The following is a 24,861-nucleotide window of genomic DNA, read 5'->3' on the forward strand; positions in this document are numbered from 1 at the left end:
ATTTTCCACCCAGTTCTTATCGTCTCTGATCAAATGAAACAGTGGTTTGTTTAAACCATTTTATTAATAAGGCAAAATAAATATTCCATACCAGATGACACACAACCTGATTCTTACTAAGTACAGGAAGACAATACCTCGTTAAAGTACTTGATGTTTTTTTTAACCTGACATAGGAGGCAAGTGCACAGTGCAGGCCAGGGTATGAAAGCATAATCATCTCACGAGTTACAAAGCTTTAAATTTGTGGCTTCCATTAGAAAACATAATTTAGAAAACAAAGCAATCAAAATCAGTTCACACTCGCCTTCTTATGAAAGTGCCGACTGGGCATAAAAACCATTGTTGAAGTCACATCACTGAAGAATTACCACCTTATTACCTCAGTTCTGATCTGTATTCGGTGTGAATTCAAGCTCCTCACCAGACTCTATCTGCGGTACACTGTGGTTACACAATTTAAATGTATTTTTCTAGATGCATACTATAACTGGCTGCTTACTAATGATGCTGTTAAAATTTTTCAAAAAGTAAAAGCACTTTTCGAGTCCTTTTGGGATTTGCCTGCGTTTTCCAATGCAAGGCTTATCCAAAGGTCTCAAGAATGTTAAAACACATGCAGACCTCTATACAGTGATATTACAGAATTTGACATTTAAATGTGTGCATTGCCATTCAAAAGTTTAAGGTTGGGGTCAGTATGATTTTTAAATTTTGAAAATAATTTATCATGCTCACCAGGGCTGCATTTATTTGATCAAAAATATGGTATGAACAGTAAAATTGTGTAATATTATTACAATTTAAAATGACTGTTTTTAAGCCAATCCTTTAGAAATCATTCTAATCATTAGTGCGCAAGAAACATTCTGGAAACAGTGATCTTTTCTTTTTTTACATTCTTAAATCAATACAGAGTAACCACAACAGAACAGCTGTTTTTAAAAACAGAAATCTTTTCTAACATTATAATGTGTCATGGCGTAATATATATTTCAACCCCAAACTTTTGAACAGTAAGCTTAAAACATGCAATTGCTAATTTTTAAAACTCAGCTAAAATGACAGGTGGAAATGCATTTAATGAATTTCTTTAATAAGGTAAATTTGATGCGTTCCTTGTATAAAGTGCTGTATTTGCGCTATGTTATCAGTGGTTCTCAAATGGTGGGTCGCAACCCAAAAAATGGGTCTTAGGTCTGTTCTGATGGGTCACATACGGGAAGTTGATGAGCCTAAGATGTATTCAACATTTGTTACATGCTACTGTGCATTTACTTTGTCTCGGTAATGCAGTTCATTGTAATAATATGTTGAATACTACATTTTATAGGAATGTTTGATATACTGATTTACAATTTTTGTTCAATGTTGGGTTGCCATTTGTTGTCCTGTATAAAATGTAGGCAAAAACAAGTTGAGAACCACTGCTCTATATATTGTTTCATTTACAGTTTTTAGGGCAATTCAGGCCACGTCAATGGACTGTCTCAGAGTTTACTGATGCCATAACAGTTTAAGCATAAGTACATGGATTATATGATGTGCTCACCCAATGAAAGTCACTAGATGAATGCTCAGTGTTCTCTGAGCCTTTCCTTAAAAAGCACCACATTGCTCAGGCCTAAGTCTTGCCAGCAGTTCCTTAGTCTCCTGAACCCCTTATAGCATTAGAGGATCAATGTTCATCTGAGGACAGCTCCGATGCAAGGCTTTGTATCTCCACTGGGGTCGGAGGTCACCGTGATAGGGCAAAAGTCAGAGTTCTCATGTGAACTTTCAGTCAAGAAAATCGCTCCAGTGCCGTGGGAAGCTACATCTGATCCTCAAGAGCTAGACCTCCAAACTCCATTTTCATTTTCAAGAGGGGAATTTTCTTCATTGTCCTTTAGATGGAGTAAACTCAGCCCAACTTGCCTTGATTTGTTCCTGTCGCCCCGTTGACAATAATAACCAGGACTGGAGTGAGGTCCATCAGTTTATTCAGCATATCCATAATGTCAGGATGTGCTTTCGCTCCTTCAATGAACTCCTCCAGCGTCAGTTCACCTGAACGTTTTGAGTAGAAAGAGTTGCCATGAACTCACTAGAATATATGAATGCATTCTGATGAGGACTTTCATGAATTATTAAATGGTGCTCACCTTCTCCATGAACATCAATCTTTTCATATATAAGGGTCACTATTTCCTCTGGCACAATATCACGATTTCTTGTGATGTCTTGTATAGCCTGTTGTAAAAAAAATATTGTTTTTATAGAAACATCACTGAAAATCTGTATACTAGAACATTTCTTTTTCATCTGAACTGCTGCAGTATTGTGTGAAGTAGCCGACCAGCCACCTGAGGTCAGCTGAACATGATATGGCACGCAGTGTCTCAGAAACCGAGGAACAGAAACAGCACAAGGAAGACCGTTCTGTAACTGGATTTAATCAGCTCATCTACAAGTTAAGCAGACTGATCCAGGGTTCATGTTAACCTGACCTATCTTTTGAATCAGTTTCAAGACTATTTTGGTTCGTTCACAAAGACTTGATGTGGAAGCAAGTGTACATGTAGAGAATCCAGCGATAATCATAAGCAAAGGTCATATTACACACAAAAAAGTAAGCTGTTGAGGATGGTTTATGGTATTTGACGAATCATTCGCTTACCGTAAATATTGTTTCCAATTCATCCTTGTCAATTTTCCCATTGCCATCCTGGTCAAAAAGTTTGAAGTACCACTTGAGTTTCTGGTTAATTCCCCCCTTGAGCATCAAGCTAACAGCAGCGATATATTCCACAAAATTGATGTATCCATCCTAAAGAAAGAGAGAGGTTTTTTTTAATCCCAAAGAGACCATTTAAAATGTTTTAATATGAATATTCCCCCTAAGGAGACTCAGGTGAGGTCATCCTGTGCTTTCTTTAGCTTTTTAGCTTGCTTTAACCTGTTTAAGCTTTTTAACCTGAACCATTGTAGGTTTTGTAACATTATAAGCTTTTCTCTTCTAAGCTGAACAATGTAAACCAATCGAGTGCGCATCACACATTATACATCACATATCATATTGCCTGTTATGTCTTTTTATATCGATTGAGACATTTCCCATATGGCAAAATATAAAAGCGACCAAAACATATGGCTAGTATAAACATTCAAATATATTTACAATACGTGTATTAGTTACTTATATTTCCTCATATATTTTTGGTCCTTTTTATATATATTTTTTTCAATCTAGATATATTTATACTGTCCAAAATATATATATTTTTTAAATACGTTTTGCATTGACTCAAAATGTATGTTAGGAGTGGATTAGAAGTATTTTTACATTTTGTACAATTTTAAGTACATTTTGGCATTTGAACCCGTGTTATTTTAGTATTAAGATACCATTCATGTTTTTATTAATATTTTGATAGTTTTTATATTTTATATTTTCCCTTTTCATTTTAAAACAAAGTTTTAGTAATTTTGTTGTATTTCTGTTCTTTAAAAAAAAAAATGTCTGTATAGTTTTTATAATTTTTTTATTTCAGGTTTAATTTTAGTTATTTTAGTACATCAAGATAAAATAGGAATATTGGCAATAGCTGAAATAAAAAAAGTTGAAATTTATATGTATATGAAAATGTAATATATATATATATATATATATATATATATATATATATATATATATATATATATATATATATATATATATATATATATAAGAAAATTGTGGTTTTAGTTTTAGTTTCATTTAACTATAATAACTCAGATTTGAACAAAAAAAAAAGTTGAAATTTATATATATATATATATATATTACAGATTTGAACTAAATGAAACGGTTGAAATTTTTTTTTTTTTAAATATGTTTACTTCTATTTTGGCCTGATTTTTTTTCTATATTGTTCAGAAGGCATTTGACCACAGTAAAGCGATAACACATTTACATGTATAATTTAGCATCCAAATCAGATACACATTTGCCTCTTCTGAGGTACTAATACCTGTGCGAAGGATAAATGGTTTACCACTAGAGTTGACCTCAATTTACCCATCTGATCCCTGGTGCACAAATCCTTTTGAAATATCCATTTAAGTTCAAACTCTAAATGATAATTATGTAACAAGCATATGAATGATGATCTCATGCTTTGCAAGACTGAAGATCATCAGAAATTACAAAGATGATTGCACATGCAAATAAACCAGAGGATGCAATCTTACCCCATCCATGTCGAAAGTGAAGAACACCTGATCCACGTAGCTGCTGGCGTCCTCATTCATCCCCTGCAGTCCCAGAATGGACTTGAGCTCAAAAAGTGTGATCAGGCCTGATGGAGACTCCCTCATGAACTTGTTGTACCAGTGGTGCATGTCCTCGGCGAGGATGTCATCCAGACTTGTGTGTTTGTTACCCATGGCTGTGCCCTGCAGAAGTAGGGACCACCCTCGCCTCGCACACCTTCTGGTCCAGGCAGCAGCCTGTGACTCTGTGAGCTCTGCCGACTGGCCTCCGCACTCTCCAGTGTCTGAACCTATTAGATCCAAGTACTAATAAAAAGAAGGTGGCACCTGAAAATAACTCCTGCTAATGGGATGATGGCAAGACCGGTCCCTTAAAGAGTAACTGGCACAGAGAGAAGGCTTATGTAACAGCCTTCAGCCTCAAAATGAACCATTTGCACAGTCATTTTAGTGCAGAGTGCATTAGAGGCCACCTCTCAGTATGTTATTTTACTGGTCCTGAACTCTTTGAGGTCTAACAGTTATAGTCTCTTAAGGCAGACTTTAAATCATTCTTATTTTCACTAAATAACAAATCAATTAAAAGTACAACACTAAAAAAAAAAACGGTTAGACTTTATTTTAAGGTGACATAGGCTAGATACACTGTACTTACTCAAATAAGTAATATTAATTACCTACATTTACTTACTATAGAGTTACAGTTAGGGTTTGTTTTAGGGTTAGTTAACTTGTAATTCTGCATAATTTACTGTTATTACATGTAGTAACGTGTAACTACGTCACCTTAAAATAAAGTGTTACCAAAACTCAAATCAGGCGTTTTAGATACTACAAACTAATTTAGGCATTGCAACATTATAATATATAGTATGAAAAATGGATATTCATTTTGAGATTTGCAGAAGAGAACATTTAACAACGTTATTAAAATATTAGTGTTTTGGATGATTATTAACTTTGTGTGATGATTGAAAAGTAAAATAATGCGCGGTTAAATATCAGCCAAAACATATAATTGAAAAACCTCATAAAACCCAATATAAATATGCATTTCTAAATGTAATTATTTAAACAGTGATTGCACTTTATACAGGAATATTATTTTAGGATTTATTGTTATGTTTTTATGCATAAATTAATGTGAAAGAAAATATTTATGTAGGCCTACATTAGATGTTTGATTTACGTCAGTTAAATAATTTTACAAAAATCAGTTGCAAATTTTGTAGTTTAGTTTGAAACTGAAAGCTAAAATAAAAAAATAGGCTAAACTGTTTAGTGATGATAGAGAACGTACAACGATTTAATTTCCTGTCAAGACAATGCACTCTGAATTAATTATAAATAAAAGGTGAAAACGCATTTGTGTGTGTGTGTGTGTGTGTGTGTGTGTGTGTGTGTGTGTGTGTGTGTGTGCAATTTATGGGTAATGGAGTCGCATAACACTTTAATGCAAATGCTATTGCCGCTGATGATATCCGACCACATTTTGCCCGCTTGCCAGTCAGATCCCTGACTTTTCTCACTTGTAAGTGACGAGGCAGATCCGTGCTCTTCGTTAGGGTTTTAAGGTGGTTTGTTTCCACTACAGTAAATGAGATTAAGTGACTTTAGTCATTAGCTCAAACGTTCATTATGGGCATTATAGCCTGAACCACTCAACTCATTAATTTCCTGCCATTTCTAAACGCCTTCCTGTAATTTAAGATAGGCCTACGTTTCCTATGATGGGATTAGTAGCATTGATTCTGTTTAACGTCACGTGACAGAACAAAACAAATTAACGATCAAGGTGCAACACGGTGAAGATGACCTCGTGTGCAGTATGCAAGAGGCGTGTTATATATCTGGTTATAAACAGCATTATTATTAATAATTATATGTAAATTATAATACATGTAACGTACAATGAACAGTAGCCTACTAGAATAAAAAGTGAGCAGGCTATATTTCCGCCTAACAGTCACATATCATTTTCTCATCGCAATGATTGTTAACCTTATTGTGTTTTTTTATCAGACTTTGCTGTGCCTATATTAGCAATCAGGACTATGAGATAACCAATGAATCTGGCAGTATTTCAGTGAAAGCCTGATTAGGAAACATGAGTTGATCCACCGTAATCCGTCCTTACCTGACCTTTAATATCTGATTCCAATCATTAATTCATCTCAGTGCCATTACTGGACATAACGAATCCTTTCAGGACCTAAAAGCAGTATAATGGGTACGTGCCATTGTGTAGCTAAGTATACTAGTCTGTTGTGTTCAGGGTAAATGTTAAAACACAAAATGCACGCTGAATGAGAGCGTTAGAGAGATCTATTTAAATGGTAATCTGTCCCTCAGCTTCCATGAGGTCAGCACTGTTTCCAGAGATGAGAACAGGTCTGGGAGGTTGAGCTTGTCAATGACCTGATTAAGAGATTTTATAAGAGAAATTGGTTCTCAATGCTTTTTTCAATCGAAGGCCACACAAGATATTTCTGCTTCAAACGGCTTGTTTTCAATCTTTTTATTTAAACTAGAAGTGAAAACCAACAAAGTAAAATAATTATAAGTAAAATTAAAATAATACATTCCATAATTCTAGAAGTTTTCACCGAATGTTCTTTAAGGTTTACACTCTTTATGATAAATATTTTACATGACTTTTCCAGTTGTTCATGATTACGGGATAAGGCTTTTATTTTTTAAACAATTTTCTTACTCACAAATAGCAAGCAATTCTCAGAAATTTCTACCCATTGAAATATTTTACATCTTGACATAACAAGAAAAACTGGTAACACTTTATTTCGATGGTCCACTTTAGACATTCTACTAACTATAAGTAACTACATGTCAACTATTGATGCTTAACTTTTCAGGTACAAAATGCTATTTTGATGGTCCTCCAACAGACATTCTACTGACTATAAGTGTTGCAAGTACACGTCGACTTACTCTACTAAGCCTAACCTAACAATCTACTAATACTCAAGAGTTGACATGTAGCAGCAAAGTTATAGTTGAGTGTCTTAATGGACTAAGTGTAACTGAAAAACTAGAAATTTCCTTTACTTATTATTAAGATTATAATAATTTCCAGCTTTTCCAGGTCTAGAAATCACACTCATATTAAATAAAATTCTCTCATAAAGCTAATTATTCAGTGAGAACCTTGGTTTTTAAATAAAACTGAGGGAATTAGTTAAAATAATAGTCTTAAATTTTAGCTTTAGCTCATTTTATCTTGTTAACCCATTGTGCTGAGACTCCCTATATAGTGAACCCTTGCCCTCTGAACCTCTGATGTATTATACAGTACACAGTATAGTTGTCATTTACACTAGACCACTAGTTATCAGTGAATATTTTTAGCACATATTTTGGCCACTAATGAGGCAAGCTTAATATTGGAATATACTGTCAAAAGTTTGGACAAAAGATGGACTAGCCCTGAGTTACAACCTGAGGTGAGGCTTCTAGAACCAGAATGTTTCATCTTAATGATTCTTACTATTATACGTACACAGGGCTTGGCATTAACTTTTTTGCTCACCAGCCACTGTGGCTAGTGGTTTTCCAAAGTCACTTAGCATTTTCATTGGCCACAATTTTCCAATACGGGGAAAACCTACCAATACTATCTCATAATGTGGTACTGAGTACTGAGAGGCGGCTTTATGTGCACACACTTTGGGTGTGGGCACAAAATCTGTGGGAATGAGTAAAATTGTGTAAGATTGCGTGCGCAATCCCACGCCAAAATTCAAGCCCTGTAAAACCAACAATATTCATCTGGAGCAAATGTAAGGAGCGAGTGAAGAGAGGCGGGTTTGTGAGTCAACACGCTGTTGAAGAGCTGCAGAAAATTGAGAACTAGAAGCGTTTCAGTATCGATATGTATCGAAAAATCTATATTTTTACAACATTACATTGTACTTTGTTTATTATTTCAGATGCCTTTTAAAAGACTACAGCAGATTGTTTTTTATAAAATTCAACCCGTTAAAGTGGCTTGTAGGAGTGACTGTGGTACACGCCACTGCTGAAATACACCCACATTTGGAGGATTGGTGCCCTGTAAGTACATATTTAATTTCAATATTTGTTTTACATGCAACAGTACAATGAGAAAACAGAATTTTCCAATGAAATTAATTATTTTTTCAAATTTCCATTTTTAATTTCTGCAAATCTCAAAATCGCAAGATCAATATTCATATTTTTGATTGGAATACAGCTACGCACAACACGAACAGAATAAAAAAAATCTTTTAGTGGAGAAATAATTATATACAAAAAGTATATCTCAAAACCAAACTTACGTGTAAATTCATACAAGCGGCTCAGAACAGAGGTATTATCAAAATATCAACACAACTGTACAGGGAATATACTGTTGCTCTCTGCATCTGAAGGATTCACTTCCACATTCAAACGACTCAAATGTTTGACATAGACTAGAAGTCTAATACCAAGGTATTCACATTATTTCGTCTCCTGACGTCTTTGCTTTGGTTAAGCAGTGAGTTTAAGGGAGTTCTTCGGCATGAGCCAGTTGATTTGACCTCCTTCTCAATTTAGAGACTTTAAATCCCTGCAAAATATAATGAAATCAAATGAAACAATAAGTCTGTGCTTATAACTAGTAGTGAACATAAATATGCTAGTGTGGCATTGTCCTAGGGTGTAAATGCTCACTCACTTGATTCTAATGATTCACTTCATCTTCTTTCTGTTCCTCTTCTTTCTCATCTGTTGTGTCAGGTTCTGTCTGTACTTTTCCATGAGGTACCATGACTGGCTCTTCACGTGTTTCTTCTGTACTGTTAGCCAGCTGTGGTTCAGCCTCACTTTTCACTTCCTTTAACTCTTGTTCCATCTTCTCTTCCTTTAGCTCTTGTTCCATCTTCTCTTCCTTTAGCTCTTTTTCCATCTTCTCTTCCTTTAGCTCTTTTTCCATCTTCTCTTCCTTTAGCTCTTGTTCCATCTTCTCTTCCTTTAACTCGTGTTCCATCTTCTCTTCCTTTAGCTCTTGTTCCATCTTCTCTTCTCCCTCTTTCTTTTCTGAAGTCACAGTCTCCACTTTTCCCTCTGGTTCCGCCTTCTCTGAATCTGTCGATTTAGTTTCCTGCTCAATCTGTTGTTTAGAGGAGAGAGATTCTGAGTCTGGTGACGCCTTCTGTTCTGCAAACACATCTCCTTCGTGTCCATTTGGAGTCGTGGGTTCATGGGTTGCTGAGGCTGTTTTATCCTCCTCTTCATCGGCACTAGACTTCCTGTTTCGGCGAGATGGTGGCCGCCGCTTGATGGAATGTCGAGCTCTACCCTGCGCAGATTCAAAAAACACATTCGAATTAAAATACTGCACCAATTTTTATCGGTTTTAATCAAGTGTGCCACACACGTCCTGAAAAGTGAAGCCAAAGCATTTTGATCGCCCCCCGGTGGCTGGCTGCAGTATCGGTCATAAACCCCGCCCACTCCATGTAATCGAATGGGACACGAGCCAAACTAAAAAAAAACATTTTAGATATTTCTTATCATGTAAACATATGTTTAAAGGGATAGTTCGGCCAAAAGTGATATTAAACCCATGATTTACTCACCCTCAAGCCGTTCGAGATGCACATGTCAATCATTTTTCAGACGAACACATTTTCAGTTATTTTAGAAAATGTCTTAGATCTTTCAGTGGTTATAATGTCAAGTTATGGGGTCCACCTCCTTTAAGTCCCAAAAATGTGCATGCATCCTTCACAAAAGTAATCCATCCGGCTCCAGGGGGATAAACGAAGGCCTTCTGAGGGTAATCCGTGCGGTTTTGTCGTAAAAATATACATATTTAAAACTTTATAAATGAAAATAACGCTTCCGGCAACAGTCGACGCGTGTTCACGGGAGATGGATGCTGGCGTATGACGTAGGACGTAGCGTAGGAAGCGTCGTGACGTAGAACGAAAAACTCTTGCATCCATCTCTCGTGAATGCGCGTTGACTGTTGGCCGTTGTCGTATTTTTACGACAAAACCGCATGGATTACCCTCAGAAGGCCTTCGTTTATCCCCCTGGAGCCGGATGGATTACTTTTGTGAAGGATGCGTGCACATTTTTGGGACTTGGAGGAGGTGGACCCCATAACTTGACATTATAACCACTGAAAGATCTAAGACATTTTCTAAAATAACTGAAAATGTGTTCGTCTGAAAAATGATTGACATATGCATCTCGAACGGCTTGAAGGCGAGTAAATCATGGGTTTAATATCATTTTTGGCCGAACTATCCCTTTAAGTGTTCATTTTCCAGTAAGTTTGGTTTTAGTTAGCTATCTGATGCTATAAAAATGTGGTGTAACATCATGATTGACAGCTGTGCTTGCGATTGAGTTTGCTCCACCTCAGGATAACTCTGGCTCCAAATATTCAGCAACGACCCCTTCTGGGATATTTTGGCTTCCTTTTTCTCATCCATCTTTGGTTTTAATTCATTGACATAATGAAATGATATAAAAGCCTCAAACCTTAATGATGCTTTTGAGAACAGTTCCCTCTGTGGGATTCTCAAAGCTGGCAGGGGTTTCCTCCTGTTTGGGTGTGACAATTACAGGAGGACTAGAGGGGCTGCTGGGAGAGCCGGGGGAGAAAGACGGCACCGGTAACTTCAACACCCCCGGGCTCTTTGCGAAGGGCAGTGGCCCCGTGGGAGAAAGCGCAAGGTTGGCCTGTGTGAAATGAGATGGAAAATCACGTCCAATATGGCTCTTCTAAAGCAATACAACCTCTGTCCACTAGAGGGAAACACTGCTGTATAAGATTAGGGAACGTGAGAATAACAAACCTGCAGTTTCTCAATAAGGGCAGAGTTTCTGTTCTTCCTGGGTGATACTGTTTCAGCTCCTTTCTGAATGGATAAAAAAAGAAAAAGAAAATCTGCATCATTACTACTGTAACACAGCACTGAATATTTTTATTTGAGGTAATATAAAAAGAAATTACATTTTAATTAAAGTAAATTAATTTAACCCTCTATGGTACACATTATGTTCTAACCAGGAAATATTTTTTTCAAATAAGTTTTATTACATGAAAACGCTTCAATCATAAAAATCAAAAAAAGATTGTTGAAAAAAAGATTTACTTATAAATCTAGAATACGGTCCAAAAAGTCGTTTTTGTATAAAATTATGATTTTCTTTTCTATTTCATTTCACATTTCTTTTAGAAATGTATAGATTTATATACTTGGAACTCATGCAAACCAAAAATAAGTAGATCCCTATCATTTAAACTCATCCTCACTCTAATCACATGGAAGAGCTAACTCTGCACTCTTCCTATTGCTCTTTCTGTAAAATATTGCTGTATTCATTTTCTGAAAATAAGAAATCATTTTGTTATTTATACATAAATACAACTATACTACAATAAACACCTCAAATAAATAAAGAACTGCAATGTTGACGCTACTATCAATAAAAAAATCCCAATGGGAAAATACATTACTGCAATTCCACTGTGGTACAGCTAACTCTATTTTTCCATAGTGGTACAGCGTTGAATAAAATTTCTAATTTACTTATCAAAGATGCTGCAAAAAATCCCCTTTGAGAAAAGAGGTTTAGAAATGAGGTTAATAGAGCAATTTCTGGAGCACTTCAACAGGTGTCTTCAGTGGGAAAGAGAGATTTGGAGGGACATTCAAATGTCATGTGACTTAAAAACAGCACATCATTGGCTGCCTTAAGGCCTGCCCTTTTAACTCCCACATTGCAATGAATTGTATTTCTTTCTGAATAACAAGCAAATTAGTAGAAATTAACTGTTGCCAAATGGCAACGCCATACCATTAAGGGTTAATTAACTCCCTGATCCTCTCACCTCATCTTGGCCTTGAGCTGCATCATTACTAGCGGGCAGCGGGAGCGAGCGTGGGGGTCTCCTCCGCACAGGCTTGTTCTGGAACAAAAGAACAGCTCAGATACACATGCTTAAACATGTACATCCACTTTACCTTACCGCCAAAATACTTCCACAGAATTCTAGCTATCAATAACGTAAGGTTACACTTTATTTGACCCTTTAGACATTCTGTTGACTATAAGTAATGTTGCACCTGTCAACTAACCCTCATTAGAGTATTAGTAGAGTATTAGTAGACATTTAAGGTTAGCAGTAAAATAAGTTGACCTGTAGTTGCAAAGTTTCTTATAGTCAGTAATGTCTGTTGGGGGATCATCTAAACACTAATACTCTAATGAGAGTTAAATTAAATAAATGTGATTTTTTTTTTAAATAGTTTTATAATAAGAATAAAAAAAGTCTAAAATTCAATTAATAAAAAACAACATAGTAATGAATGAATACAATTATTAAAAATAAATAAATAAATACATTTATTTAAACCATATCTAAAAAATTTAATTGTTTGGAATGAGGAAATGTTTGAGAAATGTTACCAAAGTGAGCAACAGCGCTTAAAAAGGAGGGAAGAAGGAAGATAGTGGTAAAAACAAGATAACCCATCTGTCACCTGCATAGACATGCAACATAGTATTTCTGCATTGCATAACGATCGCTCTTATTAATATCTGTGCTTAGGTACGCCTTGCTTCGGTGTCTGTTTCCTAAGCGATTGCCATGCAGTACATGAGGATTTACGCAACCAATCTTAACATTAAAACCTAAGGACATATACAAGAGTCACACATTCAAAAGAAAAAAATCTGACACGCACGAAACCAAAAATACACTGTGGAATTGTTCCAAAGAATGAGACTGGGAAATTTGTTTCCTTGTCTGAAATATAGGGGAAAGAACCAGCTATCTCTGAGATTTCCCCTTGTATTATACACTTTCCATTTAAATGAACACACAAGGTATCCGGTAACAGGTCTGTGCTACAAAATCATTCTACATAACTGTTCACCTATCTAGCAGTATATATATCTTAATATAAGTATATACCTATTCTTTTGCTTTGGATAATACCTCACATATTTTAATGGTAATGTCATTTATATTATCATTTGTGGGTTTTGTTTCTTTTTGTCGTTTGGGAAGATTCACGTCCTCTTTTATCGCTTTGTCAACACTAAGGGTTAACTGTTTTTTAAGGAAATTTCAAAGGAAATGAGGAAAAAGCAGGAAAACTGAAGACAAAACGAAAAAAAACAACAACTAAGCAATTGCAGAAAAAACAGATGACTTTGTCCAGACTTCGAATCATCGACGTCCAGAAAAAGGCGACGGGACATATTAGGAATATGAAGTGCGAAAGCAGAGAGGATGTGATCATACAATACGAAACCTCACCACTTCAGCATCTGTCGTATGGGGATTTGGACAACTGAATTTTCCAGCTAGTTCAGCCACAGAGCGCTTTTTTACAACAGAACTCTCCTGAAATACAAAATGTTAGTGTATGAATGAGAATGTCCCCTTCATTTTGATTAATAATCTGTAATATTGAACCATATCATCCAAGGCAAAGCACTTTAAAATGAATTTATTTTTAATTGTGGAATCTCCGCCCACCTTAATATATAACAAATCTTCTTAAAATGTAGGAGAACACACAATACAGCAAAGTCCAAAGCAACACCTCCAATTAGAGGAGTTTAGTCCAGGTTTTACTTTTCAATCTTTAGTAAAGATTTCTGACAAGTTTTGTAATGCTGACTTTCACAGAGAAGGCTGAGAAAAGTCTTGTTTTTCACCACAGGAAACCACGAGAGTCGTGAGCACTCATTAGAGCAAAGTGATGAAAAAAGTGCATTTCAAAAGAAATGGTTGAGAAACTATCCTCAGGGGGACACAGGCTCAGTCGGGTATGACTTCAGCCCACTGTTATCATCCACTTCTCAGGCTCTTCCATCCACATGCTTCCATCTACGACCATTAGCACTCTCACTATCAGTGGAGGGAAACCAGTTTGCCTTGTCGAGAGTGATAGCACATGGTATTTTTGGGGTGAGGCAATGTCTATGGACTGTTTGCCATCAAGGCGTTCAGTCACTGAGCTTTGTGGGAACCCACCATTACGGAGCTGCATGCAGTCTATAGATTACAGGATGTTGGTTATACAATGATGTGGCAACTTAAGCTGAGCTGATGTATATAAGACAAGTCAAAAACAGGAAGGGTGCTTGAGCAGTCCAAGAGCTTAAAATCAGATGCGTCATTTCCATGTAAACTATTCTTGAGCAAAGTTGATTTTGAATGCAACTTTTTGCTGAAATTGTGAGACAATTCGCTGGTACAGTGCAATGCGGATCGAACGCAATGATTGGACTAACATTTTCTGGTCCTGAAACTTCCACAGAAAATATATGTACATGTTTTTTTTATATTTATATTTAGACCTTCTATTATTGATTGCTATGAGGATGTGAAGAGAGTTTCAACCAGCATCACAAAAAGTATGTATAAAAAAATGTATATTTAACTGTTGTATAAAAGCAATACCGCACTAACAATGATGCTGTTTTAATCTAATTTTATATTCCTTTTAATATGTAAAAATATTAGGTTGGGCTTTGAACCAGAATCTTTACTACTACACTAAACATGTCCAACTAACACAAATATGATGTATATTTTGCAACTGAACTTACCAAACAACCAAAACAATGCTGTCTGGGATAAATGCACTTGTTGTATGTGAGTACATATGGTGGTATTTTTACTAGCTAAGAAAACCCAGAGAGCTTATAAAATGTGTGAAGGAATCGAAACAGTGCCAGGAATTCCTCCGTTGCACACAAACCATGATCTACTGCAAGGAGACGTGGGTCCGACGCCTGTACTGAACCGTGATGGGCAACATCGCGACTATGACGAGAGGAAGCAGGTATGCTAGAGCATTCTGTCCTTTTCAAGGTCACACTTGTGTCATCATATCCTGTTTTTAGTTCGTTAAGATGCGTTTGGTCCGTGCTGGGTTTATATTTCAGTTGAACTGCACCAGAGTTTGTTCGGGAGTGGATCGAGATCCCCTGAAAAGGGGTGTGCACCAGGGTTCGGTTCGCACACTTTTTGAAATGAACTGCACTAACAAGGCAATCGCAGCAGCAATCGAGTTGATTTTAATCAAACTAAATTTGTCAGGTGTGAACACACCCTAAGTGAGCCTGGAAGCCCTTTTAAAATAAAAATAGGTACATGCTTAAAATGGCCGAAAAAGACACCTGGTAACTTGACGCATTTAGAGCTCTGTTTAAAAGGCCTCTATTTCCCCCAACCTCTGTTTCTCTCAGTCGTGCCTGTGTCTGCTGCACATGTGTTCCAGCTCCACTAGATCCAGTCCTCTTTAAGATAAAAGCATTCCATCTCATCATGACATCATCTGCCCTATTTAATGCCCAAGATGGAGAGAAAAAAAGCTTGTTCTGTGAAAATTCTTGTTGCAATTTTAAATCTATTCCCGTTTAGGATTCACTGATGCATCATAGCATCTCTCAAACTTTGATATTCTGTGTTTTGTTTAGCATTGTTACAAGAAAACTAGAAATTAGTCATGAGAGAAACGGATACAAACAGTTTGGCCCATATCATTCAGTTACGCATTTATTTTGCAAGCCAGTTCGCTGTAGAATGAATCCAGCCTGAGAAAGCGTCCTCCAGTGTGACCCCCAAGAAACGTTCATAGAAGTTCTTAGTGTCACTGACAAATTAAAAATGTTATGCTAACTGCCAAAAACAACATGGCAAGACGATGAGGACCTGCCCCAGAGACTGAACCGCTCCCATGCCTGAAATGCAACGTAAGAGCATGCTTGCCATTTTAAACAACAGCAACTGAGAAAACACTGATTTCCTTCAACCAGTTCCCCTCTACAATCGCATATTTGAAGATTCAGCAAGTACAGTACATTTTATGCAAATACATACATGCCATTGTTATGTATTTCTGCTCAACTCTGTGGGAATATTTTACAGAGGAAGACCTTAAAACATGAAAATAAGTCACAAACGGTGTGGTGTTTACTTTTGAAAGCTTTAATGCAAGCGCCGTGTCTCTCACATGTAAAGTATAGGGCGTTGAGCTCATTACTACTCATTTAAGGCAGGGTGCGGGCAGCTTTTTCTCTTGAGAACCAGTGGGTGGTGAGATTTACAGCAAATGTGTGTGTGCCACAGCTGTGCCTTTGCACACACACCTGCAAAGATGACCCCTGATTGTGTAATATCTGTTGCAATCGTCACTCATAGTTTCTCCATCTTTTGCTACCTTAATAAACACTACATAAGCAACAAAAACTCAGATTCGTTCCAAAGCTCACTTTACCTTTAAAACAGTTGGCAGCAGTCAGATGACACACAGCGAGTAAACAAAGCAACAAACGCATTCAATTCAGCATTATCCTTTCTTCATCTCCAAAACAGAGACATGCTCATGATGACATACTCGTGTTTTACCACGCTGCAGTGCTGGAGCAGGAATCAGCTCATTAAACACAAGGCCATCATGAGTGTGGGAGCGGTTACGTGTAAAAAAACATCCAAGTAAGTGGGACTCTGGGGCATTTGATCTGCGTTTCCTCTTCAACTGTTTCAGCCACACTGTGACCAGGGGTGTTTTTTCAGAGGCAGAAAGGGAGTAAACAAAATTAAACGAAACTTAGACAAATATTCAAAACCTGAGATTGAACAGAATGTGAAGAATTCAATTTCTAGTAACAGTTTACAAAAGCAAAAGCCCCAGTTTCCATTTGTAACATCAATATCATATAAAAACTACTACAAATATACTTTTTACGGTATTATTGAAATACTTATTTCACTAACATTCAAAAGCTTGGGGTCAGTAGATTTAAATAATTGGTCACACTTTAGTTAAGGTCCAATTCTCACCATTAATTACGACTTTTGCCTCAATAAACTCCTAATTACTGATTATTAATAGTTAGTAAGGTAGTTGTTAAATTTAGGTATTGGGAAGGATTAAAGAATGTAGAATATGGTCATGCAGAATAAGGCATTAATACGTGCTTTATAAGTACTAATAAACAGCTAATATCCTAGTAATATGCATGCTAATAAGCAACTAAATAATAGTTGGGGTCTTACCGACCCCAAACTTTTGAAGAGATGTGAGCGTATGATGTGACCAAATGCTACTAATATGACAGAACACATGCATTTGATTTTTATAAGTATAGTTTTGCAGCTAGGTTTTCCATCTGCCTTTGACCCGGAAACTATGAAAACATCAAATGTGACTGGAACAATAACTTCGTTAGACTTAAAAACTCTGAAAGCAAACCCAAACACCCTTCTCATTTTAGAAGTCTACCAGCACACACAACACTGTTTGTAACCCAGGCAGTGGAAAACAGAATCTTATTAGTGTCTCACAAAGAATCTGTTGTATGTCAGAGAGTTGAAGAACATGAGGAAGCAGCCATGATTCAATTTACACTGAAACATGTCCCCTAATGGGAGAGGATGCACAGGAAGGAAAAGACAGAGCCTTTCTATCTTAAGGCCCAAATCATGTGCAACGGAATGATATGATCACAGACGCGTTTACCTGCACAAACTGTCCTTGCTTTTCAAAGCATGTCAGAATGCAATTTATAATTCCTTTTAAAGCAATAGTCAAATAGCTAGTTCACACTTTTCTTAGAAGAATGTTGGTAAAAAAAATAGTTTTGGTTACATTATTGACATTCATTGCATGGACAAAACAAAAATCATTGAGACATTTCTCAAAATATCTTCTGTTTCACAGAACAGAGAATTATCCCTGTGTCCCCCTGGGGTGAAAATCAAGCTTTTAATGTTGTTTTTGTGTCTATGTGGTGTTTTCAATATGCTTTAAGACAAACCATGTGCAAACTCATACGTCAACACCATTGCGGAGTATTTTCTCTAAAACTGCCGTGAAAAAAAGAAAGTCTCAAAAACGTGGTTTGAAATCGCTGGTGTTTCTGACGTCACAAACTACCTTGTAACCAATCACGTCAACGGGTGGAATCTTTGAGCTGGTGTGAGTGAGTGGAGGCGGGGCTAATTTGCATATTCATAGAATATATACTAAATAGAGGCAAGGTAGTTACATTCAAGCTATTTTAAAGGAAAAAAACTTTAAATATGTCATTTTGGTGATTAAAGATGAATTTAAGAGACAAAATTATTGACTACACGGGGACTTTAAATAAAATTACTAATTTGATCACTCACAAAAATCGATGATATGTCGAAATATTTACAATTTATGCTCCTTGCAAAAAAAAAAAAAGAAAGAATACATTGCCACTTTTAAATGGCAGTCAATAGAAAAAGATCTACCAGCTGGGGATAGCTGGGTCATGCTAACTAGCCAAACCTTGACCTCTTTAGTTAAAGTTAGCTAAAATGTCTATATGTGTACAACTAGCTACCCGAATTATAACACTTTAGATAACTTGACAATTGAGGTTTGTTAGCACCCACAGTAATGTATTATCTGTACAAAAATACCACACGTGTGTGTGTGTGTAGAGTATGTTTAAGGCCTAAGCCACCAATTCTTCACAAAATAACAGAGATCAAGGACAATCAGTTTCTTCTATCTAGAGTGTTCTCCAGCCAGAAATGCCCCAGTACTATGACCTCATGTTCTGGCTCTAATATATTTGGAGTGGAAGGTGTGTTGGAAAAGTCGAGCTTTCGAGAAACACTCTGGTGTGAGTCAGTGAGTTATGATGACGGACTCCACCTCACACCCATATCCCATCAGGGTCCAGGTCTTGAATCAATCACACAGTGTTCCAGGAGTATGTAAAGACTCCATCTACAGCGGCACGGACATCTACATCCTGTAACAAGGACAACCTGCCTCCACTTGCCATTATTCGACATCTGCAAGATTTGCATGGATGGAACGGCCATTACCTGACAGTGATACCATTTACCAAACAACACTTTCATGAAACATGGCATTAAAAAGAAATGGACATTATGTCCTTAAGTCAGCTGCACTGCGCATTTACATCATTTGCTAATACTCCAAATGAAGTCATGTCCATGAATTTTGAAGGGTGGCTGGGACAAGTTCACACCCATATGCTCTCACAGTCTCCCAGCACAAAGTTCAGCAAGTTCTCTATGAGGTAATGAATGATTGCTCTCCTTAACACTCTTTAGTACAAAGAACAAACAAAATATACAAGTCTTTTAGGGAGGAAGCTTGCTGGTTAATGTCATGTTGCAATAACATTTCCCTTCTCCAAATCTCTGTTTCATCTATGAGCAAATTGAGGTTGCGTACAGCTCAGTCAAGAGAGAGCCGTCGCCCATAACAGCTGCCGAGGTGGGACTGACACTGACCCGCATGCTCACATAGCTGACATTCAGGAGATAATCAACTTAAATAACCAGAAGTCCATGCAGTACAGTGCTCTGAGAGTCAATATGACAGAGAAATACAGTCAATCCAGGCTTCACAACTCCTATAGCAGCCGAAATACATTCTTTGATGGCAGGAATTAAAACATCTTTAAATGTGGCTCAGCTCAGATTGTATTCACAGAGAATGGTTTCTCCGGCTTAAAAATATGCAAAAGTTAAATATCATAATAAATTGAGACGAGAAGCTTGTTTATTTTGTCTTTCTTTCACACCAATCTCAATATTTGTGCAATTTGCCACTGCATATCTGAGTAAACACACAGTTCTCCTGACCAAATCTTTTCTTAAACAATAGAACATGCAATTTTGTATGTTACACACTAGGTTCCCAAGAGGAACCAGCACATTAAATTTAGTTTGAAAAATTATGCAACAATATTGTGTAACACCACACTACACTCTGCCTCCATGATCAGCAATTATTAGACACATATAACAAAGCACCAGCACTATATTGATGAGTAACATTTCATCCAATTAAGTAAGTCTAAGATGTTTCCAGTCGCAGACTCATTTGCATGAACATAAAAGTAGCAAAATAACTGCATAGAAGGCACATTTTTTTCAGATGGATTAAGAATAAGTATAAATGATCACCTATTATTAAGTATATCTTATAGAAATATCATTTGTTAGTCAAATACTAATTTATTTTTAGGAAAAAGACTTAAATAATAGATGTAAATGTTAACTGATGGATTGTTAGGCATTTATTTTGGTATGTCCAACTCAATCATTTAAGTGCAATTCAGAGATTTTTATTAAGGTAGCATAGCTATTTGTTATTTTGACATTTATAAAGCCACTAAAATATGGATGCCAACTTTATTGGCACGTAATATATAGAGGCTATATAGGAGCAGTGTTGCCGACTATTTTCAATGGAAAGTAGCTAAAGCCTGCTCAAAAAGTAGCTAAATGTTGCTAGATGATGTAAACTGTCAGCAATTTACATCAGTTTTCTATCCTAATCCGTGCTCACATACTGTATTTTAATAAAATAGGCCTATATAGCCGAATGTCCAGTGAAGCTGTTCTCATTTACATATTTTGCGTCAGACAATGGAAAGGATATGATATAATGATTGGCTATGTTAACCAGCAGTTCAGAAAGTCACTAGATTTATTTTAAAGTTGCTAATGGGTTCTGAAACGACACTAATATAGTGACAAAGTCATAACACAAGTTGGCAACACTGTATAAGACAAATATAGTAGAAAAGAAATCCCAAAAATCTATGGTTAGAGCCTTCAGCCACTTTAAATTGAAATCAAACTGTATGTTCAAATCAGTGATCAATCTGCAAGCACAAGAATATGTGTGCATACAAACACAAGCACGTGGGTCCACCATCCAAACCCGCCATTTTAATCTGTCATACGGATGAGGTTACACCACTTCCTGTGACAGTTAGCTTGCTGCCATTCTAGTCATACTTTCTGTCTAACTTGAGACAAGGGAGGCAGTTTCAAGGCAATATAATTCATCGGTCAAAACATTGGCAATTCAAAGAGTCATCGAGACCAACACAGCCATAAAACTGCTACTGATGAGAGCAGCCTCTGCAAACAAGCTTATGTAATTATGATTGATGGAGGTTTGCAGGTGGGGTGACAAATCTGAATGACACAGCCACAGCTATGCTTTATTCATCTTTCACCCACTGACTCCAAACTCACATATGAACCAGACAAATACCTGCTGAGATGAATATGTGGAATGTAAACCATTTATTATCTCTCAATCAAGACTGCAGTTTGAGGTTACAGACATTTTAAAGCATAATTCATTTGTTTGAAGTAGAAACATTATGAATTTAAAAGAATAAAAACTGCACTAGCAATAACTTTTTAATCCAAACATATCGAGTGTATTTATTTTGTTAAACAAAGGAATATAATGTAATGGCCTATATAAATGTGTACAGTGGAGTCAAAAACGTCTGAGACCACAAAATCAGATTTAAAATCCAATTTAAAACTGAAAAGAAAAGTTTTATGATTTTAAAAAAATTCAAAGAAACGTTATGATGTAAAACGAATAAGACATTCAAGAAGATTTAAGAAACTATTCAATAATATAACAATCAGGTTTCACACAAGCAGTGCTGCTGTCATTAAAGCAAATTAATGAACCAATATTTAGGCATTTTTAAAGTTAATGCTAATATTTACTTAAATTAAGCTCATTTGTACTGAAAATGTATTAAATTATAAAAATGCAAAAAAACAAGCTTTTCACTAGTGATCACATTTGAACCCTACTATAATCAAGACGGAATACTGCATATAATGCAGTTATATCTATATGGCATCTATAAAAGTTGATGCTTTGACGTCTTATATCATCTCGTGGCATCTCATGGACTGAAATGCAACGGAACAAGTTGTTGTTTACTCTGCTGCTCATCGCATGTTGTCTAGTAGGCTACTACAAAGGAAATAAACTTTCAAAGTTAGAAAAAAAAAGAAAAAAAAATCGCAACAACAAACAGTGTGAAGCAAAAGCATAGTAAACAATTGCATACCTCCATCTTCCAGCGCTGTTGGCGAGTTCTCAACTTATTGTCGCTGTTTTGGTGTGACACTTGCTGAAGTAACCCGCGCTCTCTCTCCTCACACGAGCGCAAAGTGTGCACGCGCTCTCTCTCTCAGAAGTCAAGAGGGTGGTCTTTAGTTATATTTAGGTCTGACTCTTACAACATTTCCACGGTCAAAAGATTGAGCCATGCACAGCAAGAAGAGCTGTTGCAGAGAACTGACCTGTAGTTTATTACACATATTTCCAGATAGATGGTAGAAACTACTCATGAAATATCTGCGCTGCTGTAATTGCTTCAAATACCGTTATTAGCCTACCAAGCAAGTAAATACCAATGTTCACTTGTTAATGTTTTGCAAAAAACGGTTTTCACATAAAGAACAGCACTTGAAAAATATGATTAAAATGATGTTCATGTATTGAAGACTCCAGACATCACCAGTCTTCTAGAAAAAACATTTATTCTACATTGAGCAGGTCGCCCCCTCATGGGCGCAGCCATGTTTACATCACACGACGAGCCATATCACAATCGAATGCCTGAAGACACCTGCAGTTTCAGTTGCAGTTTAAAATTGGTCCGTTAACATCCACACGGTATTAATATTAAGAGTTTCTTATATCAATGTTTCATTGAACAACACATTTTTCACAAGATACAAATATGAGCCTAAAGATACTAAAGATACAAGATACTAAAAATGGTGAGCTGCCTATCTAGACAGCTTGCATGTATAATGGCAAAAAATAAATAAAAAATAAAAATAAAACAGCGTTTAAAAAAATTCTGCACATGCAGTACCCAAAAATACTGTCTAGGTCTGTAGCTCACAAGTCTTTGAACAACCTTGTTGATGCAGAGGACGTTCTTATCTACTTCAGTCAGGTTGGTCAGCATGTAAAATTATGGGAGGGGCTTCTGTAAGAGAAAATTGGGTTAGTGATATACTTCCATTTATGGATGAAATGAAAGAGGAAGAGTTTTTTTTTTTTTTTTACTGACCTTAGACTATTCTGTTATATAAACAAAACGATCACTGTGGAAACGGTTTCCATGCCAGTTTTTATATATTGACTCTCTAATGATTGCATCTTGATTTTTTTTATGCAATCTACATAAAACACATTTCTAATGAACTCCCTGTGACCATGATATTTCGAACATTATAAGATGTGCAGATGTGAAAAAGATCAACTGATAGCCTATCTACCACACAAAACAGAGCTTCCTCATGTGAATCCAATGACAAATAAACAGCACAGACATCTACCACATAACTATATAAAAAAAAGTGTCAGTATGTAAACCTAAAAAGAGGAATGTGCGCAGTTTTAATGTGTCGACAAGGAGAGCTGCGAGAAGCAGGTGTGTGCAGAAAGCCACACGCTTTGCTTGCAGTACTTGGGCTTCCTGATCACACAGACTTCAACACGAGACTGTAGACATGTGCCAAAGATGCACAGAGAGATGTGAAACCACAGTAAAGGGCCAACATAATTTTAGACATTGAAAATAAACACTGAAAACATTATATACGCTATAGTATGCCTAAATATTAACACCAAAATAATAAGGCAGTGTTCATGCTTACAGTGATTCACACTAAAAAAGACATTCATTTTCAGAAAGCAGGTGATTTTCAGCAAAAGCAATCACTAGCAAAGCTACAATGTTGAGAAAAGTGACGCAATGCAGCAACTACCAATGGAATACAGTATGGATTACTATGGAAGCTTGTTTCCAACGTGGAATAAAACAATTTAAAAGATAATTGGCACTTTTTATCTTTTTTTCTCACAATTGCGAGTTATTAAGGCAGAATTGCGGGGTATATACAGCGTCCCAATTCAGAGGCTGCATCCTTCGAAGGGCATGAAGGTTGGAACGAGCATTGTTAAATGGGACGGTCAGCTAGCAACTGTGACAGCTGCTGTTGATGAGTGACAGTAATGCTTGTACTTATGCTGTTATATATCCTAGTAAGATACAAGTCAACATTTGAACCGCTTTAAAGTATTTTTATTTTATTTTTACATTTGCATCATTATATATTCGAGTAAGTTATATCTGAGAAAAAAAGTCATAACCGCAAGATGTAAACTCACAATTGCTAGAAAAGTGTCACAATTAGCTTATTTTTTTTAATTCTGTAGTCTAAACAAGCTTCCAGACAGTGATCTGCTGCCTTATTTAATTAAATATAGAGATGAGTGGGAAAACAACAACTTTAAATAAATACATTTTAAAATAAAATGAAGGAATATACCTGGTTCAATACAAGTTAAGCTTAATCGACAGCTTCAGTGGCATGTTATCACACACACACCAAAAAAAAAAAAAAAAAATGGTTACATTTAGGGTACATTCAAGTCCTTCTGGGAAATTCTTATTTACAAGTAGGTAAGTCGTAATTACAGCTTTAGGTGAGGTCAAATCACAATGGACAAAACGAGATGGTGATGCACATTTTCTGCAAAAAAATTAGCAAGATTTTTTTTAACTCTACTTCTACAAAATTATGAATAATCAATGAGCATCAGGTGTGTTTTGCTTTTTCATGCTTTTATTAAATTTAGGAAGGTGCAGCAAATCGTAATTGTACAATACTATACTATTTTGTACATGGAACTTGAGTTCTCCACTCTTTGTGGTGATGATCAGGTGCGTTCGACATGTAAATACGATTTTTCCAACGACTTG

General features: G+C 36.3%; 1 protein-coding gene across 3 annotated transcripts; it reads right to left on the reverse strand.

Moving 5' to 3' along the window:
- Positions 1-45: 45 nt before the first annotated feature.
- Positions 46-23,004, reverse strand: LOC308705722 (guanylyl cyclase-activating protein 1-like). Of its 3 annotated transcripts, XM_081390876.1 has the most exons (7): positions 22,147-23,004; positions 13,538-13,624; positions 12,104-12,181; positions 11,064-11,126; positions 10,747-10,947; positions 8,930-9,553; positions 6,737-8,821 (listed from the first exon to the last, which is right to left on the reverse strand). In XM_081390876.1, exons 1-6 carry the CDS (start codon positions 22,150-22,152, stop codon positions 8,936-8,938), a joined length of 1,053 nt encoding a protein of 350 aa, XP_081247002.1. In that variant the 5' UTR covers positions 22,153-23,004; the 3' UTR covers positions 6,737-8,821; positions 8,930-8,935. The 3 variants fall into 3 exon arrangements, with proteins under 3 accessions (XP_081247004.1, XP_081247002.1, XP_081247003.1); XM_081390878.1 differs by lacking the exons at positions 10,747-10,947; positions 11,064-11,126; positions 12,104-12,181; positions 13,538-13,624; positions 22,147-23,004 and adding exons at positions 46-2,049; positions 2,145-2,232; positions 2,660-2,809; positions 4,213-4,539 and having other exon boundaries at positions 8,550-8,821; positions 8,930-9,115; XM_081390877.1 differs by lacking the exon at positions 13,538-13,624 and having other exon boundaries at positions 22,147-22,278.
- Between the last annotated feature and the right edge of the window lie 1,857 nt (positions 23,005-24,861).

The sequence above is a fragment of the Scardinius erythrophthalmus genome (assembly GCF_964197995.2).
Source record: "Scardinius erythrophthalmus genome assembly, chromosome: 17".
In the NCBI taxonomy this organism is placed as follows: Eukaryota; Metazoa; Chordata; class Actinopteri; order Cypriniformes; family Leuciscidae; genus Scardinius; species Scardinius erythrophthalmus.